The sequence below is a fragment of the Sarcophilus harrisii genome, chromosome 3, assembly GCF_902635505.1.
Source record: "Sarcophilus harrisii chromosome 3, mSarHar1.11, whole genome shotgun sequence".
Taxonomy (NCBI): Eukaryota; Metazoa; Chordata; class Mammalia; order Dasyuromorphia; family Dasyuridae; genus Sarcophilus; species Sarcophilus harrisii.
In genome coordinates this window covers 558,961,723-558,985,162 of record NC_045428.1, presented here as the reverse complement: position 1 = coordinate 558,985,162, position 23,440 = coordinate 558,961,723, and the positions used below count along the sequence as shown (strand labels likewise).

Genomic DNA, 23,440 nt, shown 5'->3' with positions numbered 1-23,440 from the left:
GAATCTATGCTTCTTGTGAGCAGGAACTTTTTTTTTAACATGTTAAGTGCTATATAATTCATAGCTAATCCCACTATCATAATATCAGTATGGTGGCAATGGTTTGTACAGAGCTGATTAGATTCCCATTTGCTCAAGTCTGAGCCTCATGTTTGCCATAGATGACCTGGGGCCCACGCTTCTTTGGCATTATCCGAGACATCTCCCCTGCCCCCAGCCAAGGATGATGTTAAAGTCTCACATTCTCTGCCATGACTTGATGTTACCTTCAGTATCAGCTTTGCTGACTGTGATGATCCTCCCGAGATCAAAAGGGATCACTAGGACAGAGAACAGATTTGCATTAGGGGTGTGCAAGTATTTGTGATGGAAGGGCTGGTCCCGAATTAAGACCATTATTTCTTCTTAGCCTTTTATTTCACTTGCTCTTTCTGGGTCTCAGTGATCTCCTCTGCAAAATGAAGAGTTGGGCTAGGTATAAGTTAGGTTCCCTCCCAGCTCTATTTAGAGCTCTGGGTGCTCTAACATTTCAGGATTTGGAAAGGGGCTCTTAGGATAGGAAACATTCTGTGCCTGTAGCAGAATTTGTCCAGCCAGCCTCATCTTCTCTATACATCTGCTTTTATCAGTCACTTATTCAAATATTACTTGTCTTAAGAGTGTGTGTGTATGTGTGTACATATAAATGTGTGTGTCTTTCACCTCTAATGAGAATGGGGGATCCCCGCAGGTTTCCCTTCAGAAAGGGAGCACCCTAGAAACAAGGACCACGTCCCATCAAACTAGGGGCTTCCTCGGGATGGTTGCCATCCATCAGTAGATACTCTCCAAGGGCAGAGTTATGCTCTGTGTCTCTTCTGTCTCTCTCCCACAGTGTCCAACCTCTTGTTTCCCACTGTTCCAGTTTCACTCATGAAGCTCTGGGAAGGTTGTGACTGGCCCCCTGGGGTCCCTGTACCTACATGTCTTTCTCTCGGCTTCCTTGGAATCTTGCATGGTGACCAACTCCGTGGCCTTGGAAGGGATGCTGCTGCCTGCTTTGTTGATGGCTCTCACACGGAAGCGGTAGCTCTGACCCTCAATGAGTCCTCGAACAGGGCACCTGCAGGTTCCTCCAGGGGCCTCATGGCAGATTTCCCATACCCCAGACTCTCCCTGGCACCTAATATCAGAGGTAACTCAAGTTCTAGCTCTCCAACACGGGCACCGAGCCTCCATGAAAAACCAAGTCTCATCTTTTATATATCCCGAACATTTAGATAGGACATCCTTCCCTGACAATGCACATCCTTCCCTGAAAATCCAAGCCCTTTTCCTCCCATTTCCCCAGTAATCCAAGCCCTTCTTTACTTTCAAACTGTGGATTAAATCTTGCCTCTTCAAAAAAAACTCCTCCTTGCTTAGCCCTACTGTTATCAACATCCCTGTCTACATTTCTGATCTGTTTGCCCTAAAATATGTATTAATCTGCACTGGCTGCCTTGGTCTTTTATAAGTCAGATCCCCTTCTTCCTGCCCTTGTACCCTATTGCCAGTCACTAGGTTGAATAAAGCAGTTCCTTCCTATGACTTTTCCCCCTCATTAAATATCCCTTCTTCCACAGATCTCCAGGGCTCTCCAAGTGACTCACTCCACTGTATCCTCTGACTTTATCCTATTCTGCCTTTGCAGAAAACTAGTCCTTTCATAGAGATCTGGGAGTTAGGAAAATCATTTTCCTTTTCTAGTATTTAGTTTTTTCATTTATAAAATGAGGGGTCATGAGTCAAAATGATTCCTCAAGTCCACTCTGATATTCCTTTACTGCTCTACCATGTGCTCTAAGGTCTCCAGCTTCCAAATGCAGTGTTCTAAGGCCCCTCCCAATTCTGACATTTTAAATTTGTTCTAAGGTACCTCTGTTCTAAGATTCCTCCCAGGATCTACATTCTGTATTCTAAGGTTCTTCCCAGTTCTGACATTCTCTGTTCTAAGATCCCTCCTAATGTGTACATTCTATGTTCTAAGGTCCCTTTTAGCACTGACATTCTAGATCCTAAGACCTCTTATTTCAGCTCGGATATTCTCTGTTCAAAGACCCCTCCTAGCTCTAACAATCTGTATTTTGTGGTCCCTCCCCGTGTCTGCATTCTGTGTTATAAGATCCCTCCCAAATATGATATTTTATGTTCTAAGTTTCCTCCTAGCTCTGATATTTTCTGTTGTAAGGTCCCTCCCAGCTTTTACATTCTGTGTTCTAAGGTTCCTTCCAGCTCTGACATTCTATGTTCCAACTTCTCTCCCAGTATATATATTCTGTGTTCTAAGGTCCCTCTCAGTCCTGACATTCTGGATCTCTAAGACCCCTTGTTTCAACTCTGACATTCTCTGTCATTTGATATTTTATGTTCTAAGTTTCCTCCTAGCTTCGATAGTCTCTGTTGTAAGGTCCCTCCCAGTTTCTACATTCTCTGTTCTAAAGTCCCTCTGAGTTTTTACATTTTCTATTCTAAGAGTTTTTCCAAGTTCTGATATTCTTGTTCCTCACAGATCTGACATTCTCTGTTCCAAGTTCTCTCCCAGCTCTGCTGTTCTGAGTCCTTTTATACCAGGAATTCTGTCTCCTGGGTCCACTCGCAGACACAATTCTTCCTGGGTGAGAGAGAGGTTCTAACTTCTGGTAAGTGTCCCTTGCTGCAGCACCCACCTCTCAATGGTATAGCCAATGATGGGGCTACTGCGCGTGTCGCTGGGTGGGACCCAGGTCAGGATCAGGCAGTCTCTATTCACATCATGACACTGGACATTCAGTGGGGATCCTGGAGCCCCGGCTTTCTCTGCGGGGGCATCTGAAACAGAATGCTCTTCAGACTACAGTACATTTCTAACCCCTTGCATCATCTCTCCATCCTTCACCCTCACCTCCATCTTCCCTTCCATCGTCTAGATCATTGTTGCTTCAGGAGAAAGGGGGCAGTGATGTTTGTGACAAGATTAGACCCTGGCCCAGTTTGATCCCCAAGTCATCCCCAGCTTCTTCCCTTTCTAGGGTTCTTGGTGATGATCATCTCAGACCTGCTCCCTGCTCCAAGCCAGGCCCTCCATTGCTCCTTCCCAGTGTCCCCAGAGCTCACCTCTCACAAACACGTAAGCACTCTGTTCCTTGGAGCCAAAGGGAGAGGGCACTTGGATTGTGTACAGTCCTTCATCCTCTTTGTAAGCACAGGAAACTCTCACAGAGGCCTGGTGGTCCAAATACTGGAGCTGTCGCCTCTCAGAGACCTGTAGTAGCTTTCCTGAATCAATCAGCAAACATTGATTAAAACACTTTCCATTTGCCAACCACCAAGCTAGCTGCTGGAGATATAAAGACAAAAAATGCAGTTTCTGACTTTGAGGAACTTACATTAAAATGAGGAGATAATGTGCACATATCATTTCTATAGAAGAAAATTTAAAAACCCCGACAATTTTTAGGGGTTGGGGGGGGAGTTCCAGAGAGACTTTCTACTAAGGGTAGTACTTGAGCTGAATTTCTAAAGAAATAAAGATTCTAAAGCAGAGATGAGTAGTTAACGTATTCTTAGAAGGGAGGACAGTTTATGGGACATGGAGTGTCATGTGTGAGGAACCACAAAAAGCTCAATCTGACTTGATCAAAGAATGTGAAGGGAGGTAATGTGTAACAAGCTGGGATTTAGGGGCAGGTTGTGAAGAGGAAGAGTTTCTTTCCGAAAGGGAAGGATGATCCTGCATTTGGGGTTGGAGCAAGGGGGAGAGATGCTATCTGTCCAGCACAAGAGAGAAGCCTTGTATCTATCTAAAAATAAGTGTAGAAGCAAAAATACCAGGAACTCAAAGTACACATTATTGAAATGAAGGCAGAAGATTTAACTAAAATTTACCAGGAATCTGCAGGTGAAAGCCACTATTTACTGATCAAAACAAAAAAGCCTACATACTTGCACACACTGGGAGACTCCAGAAGAGAATGCCATTTTTTTAATGACCAGACAAAAATGAAGTTTGTTCTTATAAGACTCCTACTATGTGCATATTTGTGATATATTTTGCTCATCCTAAAAAGTGGGAAAAGAAGGGGAATAAGCATTTATATAGCATGTATTATGTGCCAGACTCTGTGCTGAGTAATTTTGCAAATATTTCATTTGATCCTTACCACAACTCTAAGTGGCAAATGCTATTATTATCCCCATTTTATAGTTGAGGAAACTGAGGCAAACAGAGATTAAGTAGCTTGCTCAGGGTCACACAGCTAATAAGTGAGTGAGACTAAATTTGAAGTCAGGTTTTCCTGATGTGACCAGCTCATTGTTAGTCTTTGAAGTGGTATAATACTATTATGATTTAACATCACAAATTGTATCTTTGAGATCACAAAAAAAGGGAAAAGTACCCACATGTTTCTGGCAGCCCTTTTTATAGTGGTAAAGAACTGGAAACTGAGTGGGTGCCCATCAGCTGGGGAATGGCTGAATAGGTGATGGAATATTATTGTTCTGTAAGAAACGATCAGCAGAATGATTTCAGAGAGACCTGGAGAGGCTTAAATGAACTGATGCTGAGTGAAGTGAGCAGAACCAGGGGAACATTGTACATGGTAACAAGATTATGCAACAATCAATTCTGATGGATGTGAAGTGATTCAATTCAGTTATTGTTTTCAACAGTGAAGTGATTCAGGTCAGTTCCAATGGTCTTGTGATGGAGAGAGCCATCCACACTCAGAGAGAGGACTGTTGAGTGTGGCTCACAACATAGCATTTTCACGTTTTTTGTTATTTGCTTGCATTTTGTTTTCTTTCTCATTTTTTCCCTTTTTGATCTGATTTTTCTTGTGCAGAATAATTATTGTGGAAATATGTATAGAAGAATTGCACATGGTTAACATATATTGGATTATTTGCCATCTAGGAGAGGGGATGGGGAAAAGGGAGGGAGAAAAAAATTTGGAACACAAAGTTTTGCAAGGATAAATGTTGAAAACTATCTGTGTATATTTTTTTCCTGGATAATTTTCTTTTCCTTTTTTTTATTAAAGCTTTTTATTTTCAAAACATATGCCTGGATAATTTCTCAACACTGACTTTTTCAAAACCTTGTGTTCCAAATTTTCCACTCCTCCCTCCTCCCTGGATAAAGTAATCCATTATTTGTTAAACATGTTAAAATATATGTTAAATCCAATATATGTGTGCATATTTATACCATTATCTTCCTGCACCAGAAAAATCAGATCAAAAAAGGAAAAAAATGAGAAAGAAAACAAAACAACAACAAAGAGAGTGAAAATGATGGAAACTGAATTTTCCTAATCTGTCACCAATCTAAAGTGAAATGTGCTCAGAAGGCAGTTAAGTGGCACATTGAATAGAGTCCCAGGTTTGGAATCAGAAAGACTTTTATTCAAATCCAGATACAGCCTAGTCAGGTGACCCTGGGCAAGTCACTTAACCCTGTCTGCCTCAGTTTCCTCATCTGTAAAATAAGCTGGAGAAGAAATATCAAACATTTCTTTGCCAAGAAAACCCCGAATGGTGTCATGAAGAGTCAGACACAACTGAACAACAATAGCAAATTTCCAAATGTTTTTCACTCTAGTATGAATCCTGTTTTCTCTAAATGAATTGGAATTATATATTTTGATATTGACCATGGGTTATTTATTTTTCTATCTGGGCATGAGTATGAGAGTTGTTCTACACTTAGTTCATCCTTGAATGCTGGATCCAGTTTGTTCCCAGATTTTTCTGGCAAGGTAGTATCTGCCCAGGGCAGCTAGTGATACAGTAGATAGAGTGCCAAGTTCAGTCAGGAAGACTTATTCCTGAGTTGAAATCTGACCTCAAATACTTCGCTGTGAGACTCTGGACAAGTCATTTCATCCTGTCTGTCTCAGTTTTCTCATCTATAAAATGGGCTGGAGAAGAAAATGGCAAACCACTCCATTATCTTTGGCAAGAAAACCCCAAATGGGTCACAAAGGGTCAGTCTTTGTAGATATTATCATCATTCACATTTTAGGTGCTTTTTGGTTTGCAAATTTCCTTTCCTCACAACAGTTCTGTGAAGTATGAGATTTAAGTATTACTGTCCACCTGTTACAGAAATGGCTGAATGACAACAAAGGACCTGCCAGTATCAGTGGTGGTCTTTGAGAGCTCAGGCTCCACCCAAAGCAATGAGGAGGCCCTGGAGGAGATCTTGGGTGAAGACCAGGCATATTAGCAGGTTTTGGTGTTCCTAGCAGACAGTTCTTGGATAATAATAACATTGAGGGCTGTATCTTTATCCTGTCTGGCTCTATACCTCCAGTTCTGAATCCAGAGCTCAGCGCATAGAGAAGTATTTGTTGATTTGAACTGAATAAACACATGAAAGGAGGACTGTGTAGTAGAAGCTGACCATGGGGGACAGTGCAGGCAGGAAGGAGGGAGGGGGGCTGAGGGCTTCTCTGGGGCTTTGTCGAAGCAAGGGAGAACCTCTGTGCTGAAAGATTTTTCATGTGATTCCAATCTTAGGGGATGAGAACTCAGTGAATAGGCAGGAGAATCAGCGGGGAAGAAAGGGATTTATTGAAGGGATGGTGACACAATGATGGAGGCCACAGTAAAGGGATCATGGAGGAGTTACAAGGATCATTGTGGGAGATGGGGCCACAGAAATAGGGCCACAGTAAAGGGATCTTGGAGCAAACAGGAGAATTGGAGAGAGATGAGGGCTTAGTGAGAATATAGTCAGAGGACCACAGTGAGGAGACTAGAGGCTCAGTCAGAGATAATGTGATCCTAGATTTAAAAGCTGAAAGGGACTTTAGAGATTGTGGAGTGCAATTTTCTCATTTTGTAAATAATAACAGCTTTAAGGTTTACAAAGTGCATTCCAAATATATTCTCATTTTATCCTTACAGCAATCCTGTGAGGGGGAGATTCATTATCACCATTTTGCAGATGAGAAAACTGAGGTTGAAAGAGATTAAGTAAAGTATCACACACTTAAAGTTTGAGGCAGGATTTAAAGTTGAATCTTCCTGCCTCCAAATCTTCCTCAGCAAAGGGATGAGTTCTAAATGAGAGGCAGGAGTTCAGTGAGAGTAGAGGGATTCAGTGAAGCAGTTAGGGGCTCAGGGAGTGGTATCAGGGCTCAGTGAGGGAATGGGATGGGAGTTCGGTGAATAAAATGATAATCTAGCCAGTGCCTGGCACATAATGGATAGTTGCTACCCATTGATTGATTGATTGATTGGAGGGCCCAGCAAAAGAGAATGGAAGACTTAGTGAGAGGACTGGGGGCTCAGTAAAAAGGTCACTGTTCCTTAAGGGAGGAAGAAGGGGTTCAATGAGAGGATGAGGAGTTTAATGAAGTGATAGGAGTTGAGTGAAGAGATGCAGCCCATCATGGGGAGGAATCACAGTGAGAGAGGGAGTAGGGCTCAATGAGAGATGAGAGAGATGGAGGCTGTGTGAGGAGGGTGGAGGCTCATGAACCCAATCTAGCTCTTGCCTATTTCCTTTCTCTATGGTCAATATTATTCTCAATCTGCCCAGATTCCCCTGTTATTCCCTGATTTGGACCTCCCTGCACTAACCTCTGTATATCCCAGTCTGCATTTTTTAGCTCAGCATCCCATGTTCTGGCTGCTCTCTATGTTCCTGAAAATATCCCAGGCCTTGTTTTTACAGCTGCTTCTAGGGGCTCATTAGGGGCCATGGTCCACCCCCTAAAGGACAGGTGCTGGCTTCCTGGCTCAAGGACTTCTCCTTGTCCTTGGGGCTTCAGTGTAGGCTGGGGAGAGGGGTATCCAAGGGAAGGAGGAACTCATGCTTTCTTTGGCCCAGACTAACTCTTGCTAGGGGAGGCAGTCAGTGCTAACGATTAGCCCCCTCTCTAAAGCAGCTCCGATCTCCTCCCACGCAGGGCTGGAGCTTAGTCTCAGTCACTTGGGTGGGCAAACTAAATCTGGGACCCTGAAGTGCTTGGACCTAAGGTCACCCTGGAGAGCTGAGAGCAGGATTAAAGGGAACCCAGCAAATGCTGCCTGGCTACCTTTTCCCCAATTCCTGGGATTGGAATCCTTTAAAGTAATGGTATGGTGGAAAGAATGTGGAACTGAAAGCCTTGGGATCACTGACCATCCTTCAGAGGCCAAAGGGCCTTAGAAGTCAACAGGACTGATCCCTCACTTTACAGATGAGGAAACTGAGACTCAGGGAGTAAAGAACTTGCTTAGGGGCTCAAATCTGAGCCATCTCCATCATTCTTCCCCCTTTGGGAAGTCCTGAATTTGAATCCCACCTTTGACACCATCTCTGGCGCCGTTAGCTCAGCAACAACATCTCTTAGCTTTAAATTCTTCAGCTGTAAGATGAGGGTACTAATCATTCTAGCTCCCACTTCATGAAGTTCCTGGGAGAGGATGAAATAGGCTCCTCTATGTAAAGTTCTTTGCAAACTTTAGCTATGTAATTCTCAGCTATCATTTTCAAATGTGGCCTCTGGAAGCACTTTGTGAATGACCCGTCACCTCCTTTATTTGTGTCCTTTTATTGCTTGATTTGTATTGGATTCACAGAACTTGGGACAAGTCTCCTTTCTTTGACCCAACAGACCCAAAGGTAGGGATTTTCTTTCTCCCCTTGGATTGGAAAACCTCCGGAGGAAGGGGTTGCATCTCCCTGGAAGACTTCCCTGGAGTCTCTTTGCTCAACGGGTATAATACATACCTATAGCTGGTGACTTGGGGGAACTGAATAGACAGACTCAGGCAGATGGGAAATACAGGGGCTGTCATAAGGACCTACCGTCTCTGAACCACTGGATCTTTGTCTGGCCATCGGGCACATCTTGAGTGAAAGTACAAGTCAAGGTGAAGGGCTCCTTCTCCCTGGCAAAAATAGGCTGCAGCACAGATTCAAACTCTACATCTGGGCCAAGCAGAAATCCTACAGAGAGAACACAAGCCCTTAGGTCTATCCCAGAGTCTGACCTGGTCCAGGTTACTGCAGAGGGTGTCTAAACTGTCTTTGTCCAAGCCACTGATAATTTCCATGTTAGTGTCTGGGCAAATTGTCATATCTCTGCCTTCTCCAGGAGACTATAATCATTTCATTTGAGATTTTCTACAGACCAAACTAATAGACTGTAAGTTTTGTAAGGTTAAACATGATATTGGTTTTATTTTTGTATTTCCAGACTTGACCAGTGGGACCTGGCACTTAACAGATGCTTGGACAAATGTTTGATGAATTGTTCAATTGAATCTGATACTTTCTATATGATTTACTACCATGACCCACTCCTTTGGTTTGTTTGAACAGCCTGGAGCATGTTGGGTATCAGTGAGAACCTAGCCTATAAGATTTCTATCAACTAAATCAGAAAGATTAAGAAAGAACGTTGAATTCCAATTGCAGGCAGCTAAATGGGAAATCTCAGACTTTATGAGAAGCGTCCCTGATTATACTTAGCCGCCTTCTCCCATTTCCATCCTTCCCTCCCCACCCCTGCCCCACATCCTTACTTTTAAATATCTCTGAATCGAAGCCAGACTCTTTTCCCAGGTATTCTGCAAAACCAAGAAAGATAATCAGGGCTCTGAGTAGATGAAGGCCCCAGACACTTATGGAGTCAGGAGCTAGGTTGGGAATCAGGACCCTTAGCTATTCAAGCTTCTAATTGGGACAGAGGACAGCAGAGAACAGGAGAGACCTTTGGAAAGTGTGAGGAAATTGTTTCTTTTCAAGGGCAGCCACCCTGGGGCCAGGCTGATGACAGGAGCAGATCCATCATCTAGAGGGATTGCTTTTTCCATTTAAGTGACTAGGAATGAATGTTCCCCTGAGGGCATTTAAGTGCTCAGCTGTGACTACCTCTTCTGACGGGATGGGGCAGGGAAGGGAAGAGTCTTAGAACATAACAGGTTAGGATGTAAAATGTCAGAGCTAGAAGGATCTTTAGAACATAGAATGCCAGAGCTGAATCTACCAAGTTCAATGTTTTTAAGCAACCAGTCTAGAGTCACTGTCTTCCTCCCTCCCTTCCTCCTTCCCTTCCTTCCTCCCCTCCTCCCTCCCTTTCTCTCTCCTTCCTTCCTTCCTTCCTTCCTTCCTTCCTTCCTTCCTTCCTTCCTTTCCTTCCTTCTTTCCTTCTTTCCCTCCTTCCCTCGTCCCTTCCTTCCTTCCCTTCTCCCTTCTCCTCCCTTCCTTCTGTCCTCCCTTTTTTCCCTCCTCCCTTCCTTCTTTTCCTCCTCCCTTCTTTCCTTCTTTCCTTCCTTCCCTCCTCCCTCCCTCCTTCCTTCCCTCCCTCCCTTGATAGTCAATTGATCCATCCTCTTGCTACAAAATCCATTCTGCCTGAAGGAATTTGCCATGGTGTAGTGGAAGACACACTGGATTTCTAATCTGAACTGTTACCCAAATGGTGACTTGGCTACTTACCTCCTGGGAAAGCCCCTTTAAAATGGGGGAGGGGGCTGAACTTGCTCTCTAAGGCTCCTTCCTGTTTTAAATCCTGTGATCTTATGACTGTTAGTAGTGGTGCACTGCATAGAGCACTTGGCTTGGAGTTGGGAAGATTTGAGTTCAAATCTGACCTTAGACACTTACTAGCTGTGCGACTCTGGACAAACCACTTAACCCTATTTTCCTCAGTTCTTCATCTGTAAAATAGGGACACGCTGGAGAAGGAAAGGGCAAACCATTCTAGTATCTTTGTGAAGAAAACTTCAAATGGGGTTATGAAGAGCTGGACATGACTCAACAACAACAACACATTCTATAGTCCCCAGAGAAGGAAGTTCTGTGCCCATCCAAACCACTCATTCCTGTGCATGCATTATAAAGGAAGTCCTTCTTCATATCTGGCCATGAGCCCAATTACATATTTGTTTACTGACAGACACTGCAAAGATCTCAAGTAGCATTAGATCAATTGAGGGGGAAGATGGGAAGGACTTACTCTGAACAAGGACTTTTGCAAAAGAGGAGGCCTGGCCATAGGCATTCTTCACCATTACTGTGTAGGTGGCTGAATCCTCCACTGTGCATCTAGAAAGGAGGAAAGACTAGGGGGAGTGGTAATAAGTGTATGGGGTCTCAGTTCCTGCCCCTTGGGTCTCCAGGAAAAACTGAACCTGGACTACAAAACCTAATTTTGTTTCTAAAACGAATTCAATGTAAATTCACCTTAGCCTGGGCCCTGACTTTAGATACCTTAGAATATCACAGATTCATTGATCTGGAGCAAGTCTTTGAGATGCTCTTAACCCAAACTCTCATTTTACAAACGAGGAAGCTTAGACCAAGAGAGACAATGTGACTTACCAACGGTCACTCAAGAAGAACAAGGCTTGGAATCCAGTCCCCCATTACATCCTACATCACCATTTCCTATATACCCTTTTCTTGAATTCCACCAGTCTCCATCTTGGTTCCTCCACAGGAAGATCAAGATTCCTTCTTGAGAAAGCCTTCCCTAATCAATTCTTAGTCTATGAACATTCTTCCAGAAGAGAAACTATATATTGTATTCAGCACAGCTATAACTAGCTTTTTATTATGCTAGTCAAGCATCATGGAGAAAAGAGGAAAGGATGTAATTACTGGAGAAAAAGGAACATGTTCCCAGAAGATGATGAAGTTTCTACAGTTTCTAAGGCTGAAGGATTGCAAGTGTATTTAGTGACCTTAAAATTTCAATATCCAAGTTTCCACAAACTAAAATAGGCCTATAATCAAAATGTTTTTCTTTGTGTCTTGATTTAATAAGTATTAAGCTCTTATATTTTGAGGGATTGTACTGTAATTGTCTTTACTGTCATCTCTTTCCCATTTTGAAAAGAAATAATAAAAAGTTTTCTTCTCAAAAAAAATTTCAATCTCCAGGGACAATGCTCCCATTTCTCCATCCTAGTTATATCTTTGTTCTTTAGTCATATTGTTTCCTAGAAGTGGTACTTCTCATTTGAAGAAACTGTTTTCATAGAAATAATATTAGTTATTCCTCTGGAGCAATAACTGGCAAAACAACTTCAGAGGCAATATATTAGATTTGATGGTTTAGATGCAATAATTTAGATGAAAATGTATTCATGACAGTGAGTGAGCTAACCTTATGTAAGGTAAGCATGTGGAGATCTCTGAATATGTGTTTATTCTTATCTTCTCAGTATAGAATTGCTTTGTAAGTAGGAATCCTATTTTTGCTTCTTTCAAGCTTTAAAAGTCCAGGACCTCTTAATCTGGATGGATTTTCTAAGAGCAAGCTAAGAAAAGGCTTGCAAGTTTTCACTTTAAGCTCAAAGTCCCAGAGAAGTGGTAAAGAAAGAGAGACAGGCAGAGAAGATATATTACCTCCTGATCTCCAATGTGAACAAGCCAAAATGATTCTTCATAGTGTATTTCCCAGCAGGAAAGAGGCGAGGGTCGATCTTAACATCATTTTTGTACCTGTAGAGACAGACCCATTTGAAAGTGAGGGGGAGAGACTAGGTGGGTGGAGGGAGACATTTGGAGAGATCCCAGAGTAATATAATGGAAGGAGTAATGGATTTGAACTCAAAAGATCTTGGCTGGACCCCCAATATCAACATTTACTGTTTATTTGACCTTGGACAATTCACATAACTATGCTAAGTCTTAGTTTCTGAAAAATGAGGGTAATATTAGCATTCCTTGATTCTGGGGCTGTTGTGAGAACATCAGAAACCTTAATAGAAATGTGTGTTATTATTAGAGAGGAGAGAACTGATCCTTCCTCAGCCATACCTAGCCCCAAAAGATCAGGACACTGAGAAGAAAGTCAACACATTGAGTTGTTGGAACTCGAACTGGACGGAACTAGAACTAGAAGTGGTGGAGAGAAGGCACTATTTCAGGTGGTATAACTTAGAGGAAACACTTCCTCCCTCAGCAGGTAGATATTGTCAATTCAGCTTCAGGCACCAGATGCATAAAAATCCAGACCTCCAAAGTCTGACTGTTCTCGGTTTCTTAAAACAACTTGTGAGTTGGTCTTCCTCTTTCTTCATTCTAATACCTACCATTCTCAACTCTATTAAAATTCTAGTAGTTCTTTTTTGTGATAGAGAAAAGCTAGAAATTAAGAGGATGTCCTTCCACTGAAGAATGGTGTTACATCCAGTGTCATCTCCAAGCATCCTGATCTGTATCTGGCCATTGGAGGAGAAAGTGAGGCAGGTGACCTTGCACAGATCTCTCTCACATCAATTCAATTCACTTGTATGTCATGGCATCACCTCTCTGACGTCATGGTTCTCTTGCAGAACAAGAACAAGCAACAATTACAATAATGGCTGGATCCATGGTTTAGGAATAAAATGGAATACTATTATACTGAATTGGCAGCTAGGTGGTGCCATAGTGCACAGAAAGCTCTGTTCCTGTAGTCAGATCTGAGTTTAAATATATTCTCTTGATATTAGCTGTGTGGTCCTGGACAAGTCACTTAACCCTGTTGCCTCAGTTTTCTGTAAAATGAGTTAGAGAAGGAAACAGCAAACTACTTCAGTATTTCTGCCAAGAAAACTTCAAATGGGATCACAAAAAGTCAGACATGACTAAACAACCTCCCCCCCCGCCCCCACTGAAATGTGCTAAAAGGAATGGGGAAATAGAACATTTCAAAGAGAAGTGCAAAGACTTATAAGTAAAGTGAGAATAATTTATTCTAAAACACCTATATTATAAAAATGATAATTTTTGAAGACTTTTATTAATTGATGAAAAATGAAGTGAGCAATATCAGGAGACACAAGAACAAGACCATAAGAACGAACTCCTTTGAAAGCCATAAAAACTTTAGTCAATACAAGACCATCAATGATTCTCCAGGACTGATTGTGAAATGTGCTATCCATCATAAGAAGATGATACATTTAGGATGCAGAACGAGACACATCTTTTTGGAGTTTGTTTTGCTTCATGGTTCAAATTTCTTTGTTTGTTTGTCTGTTTGTTTTTTTTTTAATGAGGGGATAGGAAAAAGAGAAAATAAGACATGTTAATTTTACAATTTAAAATATAGGAGTAGCACATTTGTAGTGCTCCAGATATGAATCATTTGATGGCATTATATGATTAGTTTTTAGGGTTAACTTTTATTTTTGTTATGATACTTCTTTAAAAGTGGGAGTAATTCACAAATGTTTGTAATACTTTTTTACAATTTTAACTTGCATTAACATCTTTTCCCTCACTTTCGTAATTCTAAATAATTAACAAATCAATAAGTCAAGCCTTAATTTATAGCATTAACTGAGCTCAAGTTTACTATAGCACTCTTCTGCCAGTATATGTCCAAGGTGGGACTTGAACTGAAGGCTTCCTGGCTCTGAGGTCAACTCTCCCTCCATTCACTAAGCTAGACAATACACCAAAGGATCTCTTACATCAGCATGCAATACATAAAAAAAGAAAAAGAGCATATATTACATTTCTCAATTCATGTACCACATTTCAAAAATACATTTCTGTTTACTTGGAAATCTTATAGTAATGCTTCAATAATTTTCAGTTACAATTGAGATTCTTGCCTAAATTGCAGGTGACCTCCCATCTGTTTCAAGATTTACATTCAATTTCTTGGCTTCTTTTGCAAGGGAACTGGAAAAGCATCTAAGGTGTGGAGAAACCACAATCCTGACAAACCATTCTTTGGTTCTTTAGAAAGCCCCCGGGAAGACAGGCTTTGCTTCCATGGTATAAACCATTCCCCCCCCCAGCCATCCAAATCCCAATATCATAGGTGAGCTGAGGGCAAGACTTTTAGAAAAGCTTCATTTTTAATAATCTGTCCAAGACACCTCAACGAGAGAGGAGTTACTAGAAAAAGGAGTGGGGATATGAACAAGGTGCAAAAGGAGACAGGATACATGAGCTGAGTTCTTGAGACATAAACTGAGATGCATTCTCTGGCTCTGGGCCCTATATCATTCCGAGGCCACCTGCTCTGCATCCTCAGTCACTGCCTCCTACCGAACGCCTCTTCCTAGCCCACCAAACTGATGTGTCTGATGCATGTTCTTGTGGCTCAAAGAAACAAATCTCTTCCCTTCCTGACCCATCTACCTTCCTGGTGACTGGACAGAAATTAAGCACAATCCATTGGGTTGCTGAGGCAACAGTCTGACTCCCTGAGTGATGGGCAAGTCAAGGATGACCATACTCAGTAAAGAGCTCATCTGAATGATAGAGTATTATGAGCTGGGTATGCCCCTAAGAGCAGGGATTCTTAACTTTCTGTGTTTTTCATAGTCTGGTGAAATCTAGCTCAATTATGGTTTATTGCCAGCATTCATAAGTGAAGGATACAGTAAATTTTGGTTATTTTTCAAGTTCATATTCAAGTTCACAGATCTCCTGAAATCTCTTCACAGACCCCTTTGGAGGTCTGTGAACCCCAGATTAAGAATCCTTAAATTAGAGGATGGGCATTCAAATCCTACCTCAGAGATTTATTATTTTTGTGATCTTAAGTAAATTAATTAATCCTTCTGAGCCTCATTTTCTTTATCTGTAAAATGAGTGGATTGGATTAAATGGCATTTGAGATCTCTCCAAGCTCTATATCTAATAAAATACTATTTTAGGAGATCCCTGTCTCAAGGGGTGATATAAGGCTGAAATGAAGTCATAGATAGGAGATATTTATAAGACCTTTAAGGGTTTTCTAAAAGCTGATTGTTATTATTCTTTCTCATCTGATGACCACTATTCTTTTAAAAAAATTCTGGTTATATATGTATATTAACTTTTAAAATACACATTTCTTTATCAATCATATTGAGAAAGAAAAAAGAAAGAGAAAGAAAATGAAAACAAAAGGAAAAAACATAGAGTTCTGTTTCTGAATACAAAAGGCGTCTTCTATCCAAAGTTCATTGGGATTGCCTTGGAACACTGAACCACTGAGAAGAATTAAATCTTTCAGAGTTGATCATTGTACAATCTTGTTGTTACTGTGTACAGTATATTCTGTACACAGTAACAACAAGATTGTATTCCTGGTTCTGCTTGTTTCACTCAGCATCAGGCCTTTCTAAAATCAGCTTGGACATCATTTTCAATAGAACAATAATATTCCATTATTTTCATAAACTATATCTTCTTCAGCCATTGATGGGCTTGATGGCCATTATTCTAATATAGGCCTTTTCTACCAGCTCAGAAACTGAGGCCAAAAGAGCTGAAATACTTTATATTCACAGAATCTAGAATTTTAAATGAACTCATGAATTATTTTGTCCACTCATCTTATTTTACAGATGGGGAAAGTGATGGTTAGAAGAAGAAAGCGGCTTGTCTATGGACATCTATCTATATCTCAGGAATGGCTGGATTGAAAGCAGCTCCTAGGGCTTCTGGCACGATTACCTCAAGCTGTCTCGGGACTCTTAGAAAATAATCTGGTGACATGAAGTGTTGGACTGACATGACCTTGTTTCCAGTCCCACCATTGACACTGACCATTTGAGGTGATACATAGAAAGCCTTTTTGCAAATATAAAGCGCTGTATAAATGGATGATACTGATGATGATGACTGCAACAGATTCCCAACAAGTCTGCCCATTTCTACTCTCTTGTCAGTCCATCCTGCATATCATACTAGTGTAATTTTTTTTAAAACATAAAGCATATCATGTCACTCCTTTGTTCAAAAATCTTCGATGGCTCTCCACTGCCTACTGAGCAAACTTCAGACTCCTTTGCTTAACAGTTGAGGCTCCCTGTATCTTGGGGCCACACTAATTTTTCCAGCTTTTCCTTTCCTTCATTCAGTCTGTACTTTAGCCAGACAGGTATGTTCTCTGTTCCTGAAACTTGTGGCTGGCTCTTCACCCTCTGTTCCTCCGCTCATATTATTACCTAGGTTTGTCATGCCCTCTGAGCCCCTCTTCATCTGCTGAATTCCCAGCCTTCCTTGAAAAGTGTTTCCTACTGAATGGATGTCCATCAGTTGGAGAATGGCTGAATAAATTGTGGTATATGAAAATTATGGAATATTACTGTTCTGTAAGAAATGACCAACAGGATGATTTCAGAAAGGCCTGGAGAGACTTACACGAACTGATGCTGAGTGAAATGAACAGGACCAGGAGATCATTATATACTTCAACAACAATACTAGATGATGACCAGTTCTGATGGATCAGGCCATCCTCAGCAACAAGATCAACCAAATCATTTCTAATGGAGCAGTAATGAACTGAACTAGCTATACCCAGAAAAAGAACTCTGGGAGATGACTAAAAACCATTACATTGAATTCTAATCCCTATATTTATGCACACCTGCATTTTGATTTCTTACAAGCTAATTGTACAATAATTCAGAGTCTGATTCTTTTTGTACAGCAAAATAATGTTTTGGTCATGTATACTTACTGTGTATCTAAGTTATATTTTAATATATTTAACATCTACTGGTCACCCTGCCATTTAGGAGGGGTGGGGGGTAAGAGGTGAAAAATTGGAACAAGAGGTTTGGCAATTGTTAATGCTGTAAAGTTACCCATGTATATATCCTGTAAATAAAAGGCTATTAAATAAAATAAAAAAAAAGAAAAAAGAAAAGTGTTTCCTGATCCTCATTAATGCTAGTGCCTTCCTTTCTTTTATCCTGCCTAGATCCTGTTTGTACATATGTATGTTGTTTCTTCCATTATTTTGTGAGCTATCTGAGGGAAGGAATTGGCTCACCCCCCCCCCCCTTTCTTGTATTCCCACTGGTATGTAGTTGTTCATTGACTTTTCAATTGTGTCTGATTCTTCGTGATCCAATATTTGGAATTTTCTTGGGAAAAATACTAAAGTGGTTTGCTTTTCAGCTCATTTTTACAGATGAGGAAATTGAGGCAAACAGTGCCCAAGGTCATACAGTAAGAGTCTGAGGCCAGACTTGAAGAGATCTAAAGATGAATCATCCTGATTCCAGGCTTAGCATTCTATCTTATTAAATGCAAATTGACTGACAGACATATATCATCACTTCCAGGAAGGCTGCCCTGCTAGCCCTAGGTCAATAACAACCTTAGCCTTAAACTTCCGGTGGCATTTTGTTTGTATCTCTCTAATGAACTGATAGAGGAACAATATGGGGTCATGGTGGAAACCCTCTGACCCTTTTTGTTTTGGTTGTTGTTGCTGTTCTCACAGTGCTTCTGCACACAGTAGGTGCTTAATAAACGGTTGTTAAATGAATGATCTATCAAGATCACTGTGCCTAGTTTGCAGAAAAAGAAACTGAGATCAAGAGAATGGAAGTATTTTATAGGCATAGAATCTGGAATTGTAAATTAATTTATAAATTATTTTATCCATTCATTAGAGAAGGAAAGTGTCTTGTCTATGGATATCCATTTCTCAGCAATGGCTGAGCTGAGAACAACCCCTAGGTTTCCTGGCATTATTTATCTCAAGCTGTTTCTGCATGACTCTCTAGCAAGTTGGGGGCAATTACCAGAATGGGAAGCTCCCTCTTCTAGCTCCCTGTCTGGGAATTTACTGAAACTCCCATTAAAATTTTTTAGAACTACTTTGTTTCCCATAGTATCCAAAGATGGCAATGTAATTTTCTGTGTCCAGACCTGGTAAAGACATCTCGAGGGCTCCTGAGTCACTCCCATTTGGCCATGGGCACAATCTTGGTCCTGAGCCAGGAATCTTGCTGCATGTGTTGTGGCAACTAAGTTGTCAGAAACAGCCCCTCTCATAATAAGTTCCAGGAGACGCCCTTGGCTTTTGGCCACAGGATCGGAAGGGAGCCAGGCTTGGTTACCAGGATTCAGGCAGCTGAGACGTGGGTGCTGCCATTCCCTACTCCCACCCATGAGAGCATCAGCTCACATGTGGAGAAGAACAAAGTCAAGAAAGATCACCATCCCAATAACAGGAGCTATCCTGACGCAGAATGGGCTGCCTCAGGAGTGTCGGGTTCCCCTTTACTGATCTTCAAGCACAGACTGAATGTCTACTTGAATTACACTAGGAATTTTTTTCCACGTATGGATTAATCTGTTCTTTAGACTCTTACAGTCTGTGATTCATCCTCCTGATAGCCCCATGAAATGTCCAGGTCACAGGGAAATGTGGTGCCCTGGACAGTGGTGATCACAGATTTAAAACTGGAAGCAGTTCTGGGTCACATAATTATGGATTTGGAGCTGAATAGGGAGACTGAAGCCCAGAAAGTGATTTGTTGACATTTTCACAGGAGAGTGGGGGACAGAGGTGGAGATTTGAACCCAGAACCCCCATTTGCAAATTTGGTCCTTCTGTGCCATGGTGCCCCGGCCCCACTATCTCCTCCAAATTGCTTTCCTCTTGGTTTTCCCCATCTCTAACGGGGATGCCCAGCTCTGAACAGCTGTGTGAGGGGCCCTCCAGAATCATATTTTTATGATCCTCTGTCCCATAGAGACCTGGCTGAGAAGGAGCTAAGAATATCTTTATAGAGAGCCGCCTGGAGCCAGTTTTGTACACAGAAGTTGCCTTAGGGATCTCTCTATTTCTGAGCCTTAGGCAGCTGGTCAAGCGAGATCTATGGAACCATAGGCTTAGACTCTGAGGTTCACTGGGTCACACATGGAGAGTTAGAAGGGATCATCTAATCTAACCCTCTCATTTACAGATAAGGAACTGAGGCTTAGAGGTGAGATTTGTCCAATGTCACAAAACTAGTAACTCTAGTTACTCAGATCTTCCTGATTTCAACTCTAGCCTTTTCTCCATTGGACTGCACTGCTAGTTCCATCTCAACCTGAGTTCTTTTAGAGCAAAGCTTCTTAAACTGTAGTTTGTGTAACTAAATGTGAGGGTCAGGAAATTATGATTTGCTATCAGTATATGGTTGATTTGTACACTTATTTTATATCCCTATATATTTGGAATTGAATAAAAATTTCGAATGAAAAGAGGTTAAGAGTGGGAAAAGTTTGAGAATCCTGGTTTAGGGCAGGGATTTTTAACTTGGGGCTCACAGATCCTTCAAGAGATCTGGAGGTGGTTTTCAGAGGGTCTGTGAGCTTGGATGGAAAAAAAAATCTTTATTTTTAGTAACTTTTAACTGAAATTTAGCATTTCCTTCAATGATTTAAAGATATTCTTCTGAGAAGAGGTACAAAGGTTTCATGAGGCTGCCAAAGAGATCCAAACCAAAAATGGCTAAAATCTAGGACAATGAAGGCCCCTGAGGTATTCATAAGAGCATAATGTCATAAGATTTAGAGCCAGAAGGAGCCATCTTTTTTCCAGCATTCATTTTGCAAAGGAAAAAGCTGAAGGTAGGATAGAGTAAGTGAACTTGTTGAAATTCACAAGGGGTAGTAATAAATAAAGTCAGAATCAGAATGTCTGCCTTTTCATTCCATATTGAGTATTATTCCAAGCCTATGAGACTCTGAGATCCAGAGCACTGGGAAAACATCACACTGTGGATTCTTGTCTTGCTGCTTCACCCAGCATGGAGACTCAGAGAGAGTGAGCATCTGACCTAAGGTTGCTCAGCACAGAATCAGGATTAGAACTCATTCCCCAACAAATGAGCTCCATGTATCCCTTCCTCTAGCTCCAACACATACACACTCACTGTTACTTACCAGATGACTTGAGGTGGAGGGGACGCATACACAGTACAGGTCAACAAAACAGATTCATTTTCCCAGATTGTGTGGGAGCGGAGAGGGATCCAGAAGAAAGGACCCCGGCTGGAGCATAGCTCCCTCAATTCTTTAGCCTCACGGATCTTGTCTTCTGTCTAGAAATGTTGGGGGTTAGAGAGAAATAAGAGAGCTTGTGACTCCTGCAGCCCACGGTCAGCAATCCTGTATATAGCCATGTCTCACTTAGCATAGTTCCTGGTACACAGTAGGCACTTTATAAATGTTTACTGATTATTTCCACTCTTTTCTCTACTATCTCTTCTTCTTCTCTTCATCTGTGCCATTCTTTCCACATCACTCTCATGCTTTCTCCTTTCACTCCATCCTTTTTAAAATTAATATTTTCTTTTCTCCCAATTATGTTAAAAACAATTGTTATGTTATTTAAAAATTTTTTGAGTTCCAAATTCTTTTTCTTTCTTCCTCTCTGCTCTCAAAATGATAAGCAATTTGACATAGATTATGCATATGCATATGTATATACGTATACAATTTATAATATACAATTGCAATGTTAATTATGTTGTGAAAGAAAACACAGAAAAAAATTCCAAGAAAAATAAAGAAAAAAATTTTCCCTTTCTTCCTCTCTTCCCTCCTCCCTAAAAATGGTAAGCAATTTGACATAGGTTATATGTATACATATAGAATGTATAATATATAATTGCAATGTTAGTCCCATTATGAAAGAAAACACGGACAGAAAACTCCAAGAAAAAATAAAGAAAAAGGATGCTTGATAAACATTCAGACTCCCATCAGTTCTTTCTCTGGAGGTGGATAACTATTTTTATACTAAGTCCTTCAAAATTGTCTTAGATCACTGTACTTCTGAGAATAGCTAAGGAACTCATACTTGATCATCACACAGTGTTGCTATTACTGTTTACAATGTCCTCCTGGATCTGTTCATTTCACTTTATATCAATTCATGTAAATCTTTCCCATTCTATCCTTCCTAAAGAGAATGGAAGTATCCTTTGATAGAAAGAATATTGGACTAGGAAGCCCATCTAATCTGAGGTTCCTTTTAGTTTTCATAGTCTATGTCCTAAAGACCCTTCTCATCTCTCACATTATTTGTTCTAAGGTTCCTCCGGATCTCATATTCTGTTTCCATCTCCTTTATTCAACTCAAATACCAGGGACCTCCAGAGCAAATGCTCAGAGACAGCCTCTTCCCAGATTCCCCATTTCCTACACACTTGTCCTCTCAGATGTCAAGCCTCGCGAACTCCAAAGCTGGAGGAATCGTTAGAGGCAATCTAATTCCACTATCTAATTTCACTGATGAGAAAACGGAGCCTGAGAACTGTGAAGTAATAGACCCAATGTTATGTAGTGAGTTCATGGGAAAGCCAGTCCTAAAGACCATTTGCTTGGTGGAGCCAGAAACAAACCAGTCTGTTTTTGAAGGAATATAGAATTACACAGCAAAGCTACAAAAATACTTCATGTTAGATCCCAGTGTGATGTTTATACCCTAGAGAAGTTAATGATAGCAAGAAAAGACCCATCCCTATAAAAAGCATTCCCAACTATATTATATGTGGTTGCAAAAATACCAAACCCAAAGAACAACTATGTGAGGAAATGGTTGAATAAAGGGTGTATATGAATATAATAGAATTTCATTGTGTCTCAAAGAAGGACACATGTAGAAGCTATAGGGAAATATGGACAAGACTTGAAATCGGACAGAGTGAAGCAGAGTTGAACAATGTGCCATGGGAAGAGGATTTTGAAAGACTTTTAAGTCTGAGGACATGGCTTCTGACCCAGGCTCTATCATTTCCATTTGTGTGATCTTGGGAAAGTCCCTTAACTATTCTATGCCTCTGTTTCCTTATCTGTCAAATGAGGGTATTAGAAGAAATGAATTTAAAGTTTTAAGTCTCTGTTCATTGCTTCTAGCTCTTGGGATCCCTAATTTTCTCCAATACTCAGTTCTTCTGCCCCCCATACGACATCTTTCCTGACTCCCACGCAGTGTGGATCGCTCTTTTTTCCTCTTGAAATGATTTTCTCCTTACATATAACGTGTTTATTTCCTTACGTATATGTTATCCCCTCCCCCAAGTAGAATATGAATTCCCTGAAGATGGATTCTTCCTTTTTTGTACCATTAGTGCTTAATTCAATGCCCTCTATACAGTAGATGCTAAATAAATATTTGCTTGCTTGAATGGAAATTCTTGACCATATTTAAAACACATACATGAAATATAATTATGTAATCAATCAGCAAGCATTTATTAAGTGCCTTTTTATGCCAAATGGGGAGGCAGTTTGGCAGAATGGATAGAGGATTAGCCTGGAAGTTTTAAGTTCAAAACCTGTTGCTGATACATACTGGCTTTGTGACTTGGGCTCTTAACCACCTTTTCATGTCTCAGGCAACTCTCTATAAGACTCTAGGTGACAGAGTAGGTATCAGTCTGCATTGGGAGAAAGAGGGAGCTTCTTATGCTGGTCAAGTGACAGATTGACTAAAACAGACAGATGTGCAAGACATTGTGCTGAGGACTAAAGATACAAAGAAGAAAGAAATGGTTCTTGTTTCTATGGAGCTTACATTCTGTCTGGGGAAATAATCTGAAAAGTAGATTCAAAAACATAAATAGTAAATAGAAAGATGACATAAATGTGTAATATGACTCATTGCTAAAGTTAGGATATGAGATCTTTGTTTCTTTGATCAGTAGAGAAATGATAAAAAGGTCTCCTCCAAACTCTATGCTCAACTCTATGAACTCTCTG

General features: G+C 40.9%; 1 protein-coding gene across 1 annotated transcript in view; it reads right to left on the bottom strand.

Annotated features, from left to right (window-relative positions):
- Nucleotides 1–23,440, bottom strand: part of MYOM3 (myomesin 3) — a 74,041-nt gene that overhangs the window by 47,250 nt on the left and 3,351 nt on the right. The window contains exons 4-12 of the mRNA XM_031962595.1: nucleotides 20,618–20,775; nucleotides 12,353–12,448; nucleotides 10,959–11,047; nucleotides 9,523–9,567; nucleotides 8,804–8,944; nucleotides 3,115–3,276; nucleotides 2,688–2,829; nucleotides 963–1,162; nucleotides 267–320 (exon numbers count right to left, since the gene is read on the bottom strand). Of these exons, the coding sequence (XP_031818455.1) occupies nucleotides 267–320; nucleotides 963–1,162; nucleotides 2,688–2,829; nucleotides 3,115–3,276; nucleotides 8,804–8,944; nucleotides 9,523–9,567; nucleotides 10,959–11,047; nucleotides 12,353–12,448; nucleotides 20,618–20,775 (1,087 nt within the window). The remainder of the gene's footprint in view (nucleotides 1–266; nucleotides 321–962; nucleotides 1,163–2,687; nucleotides 2,830–3,114; nucleotides 3,277–8,803; nucleotides 8,945–9,522; nucleotides 9,568–10,958; nucleotides 11,048–12,352; nucleotides 12,449–20,617; nucleotides 20,776–23,440) is intronic.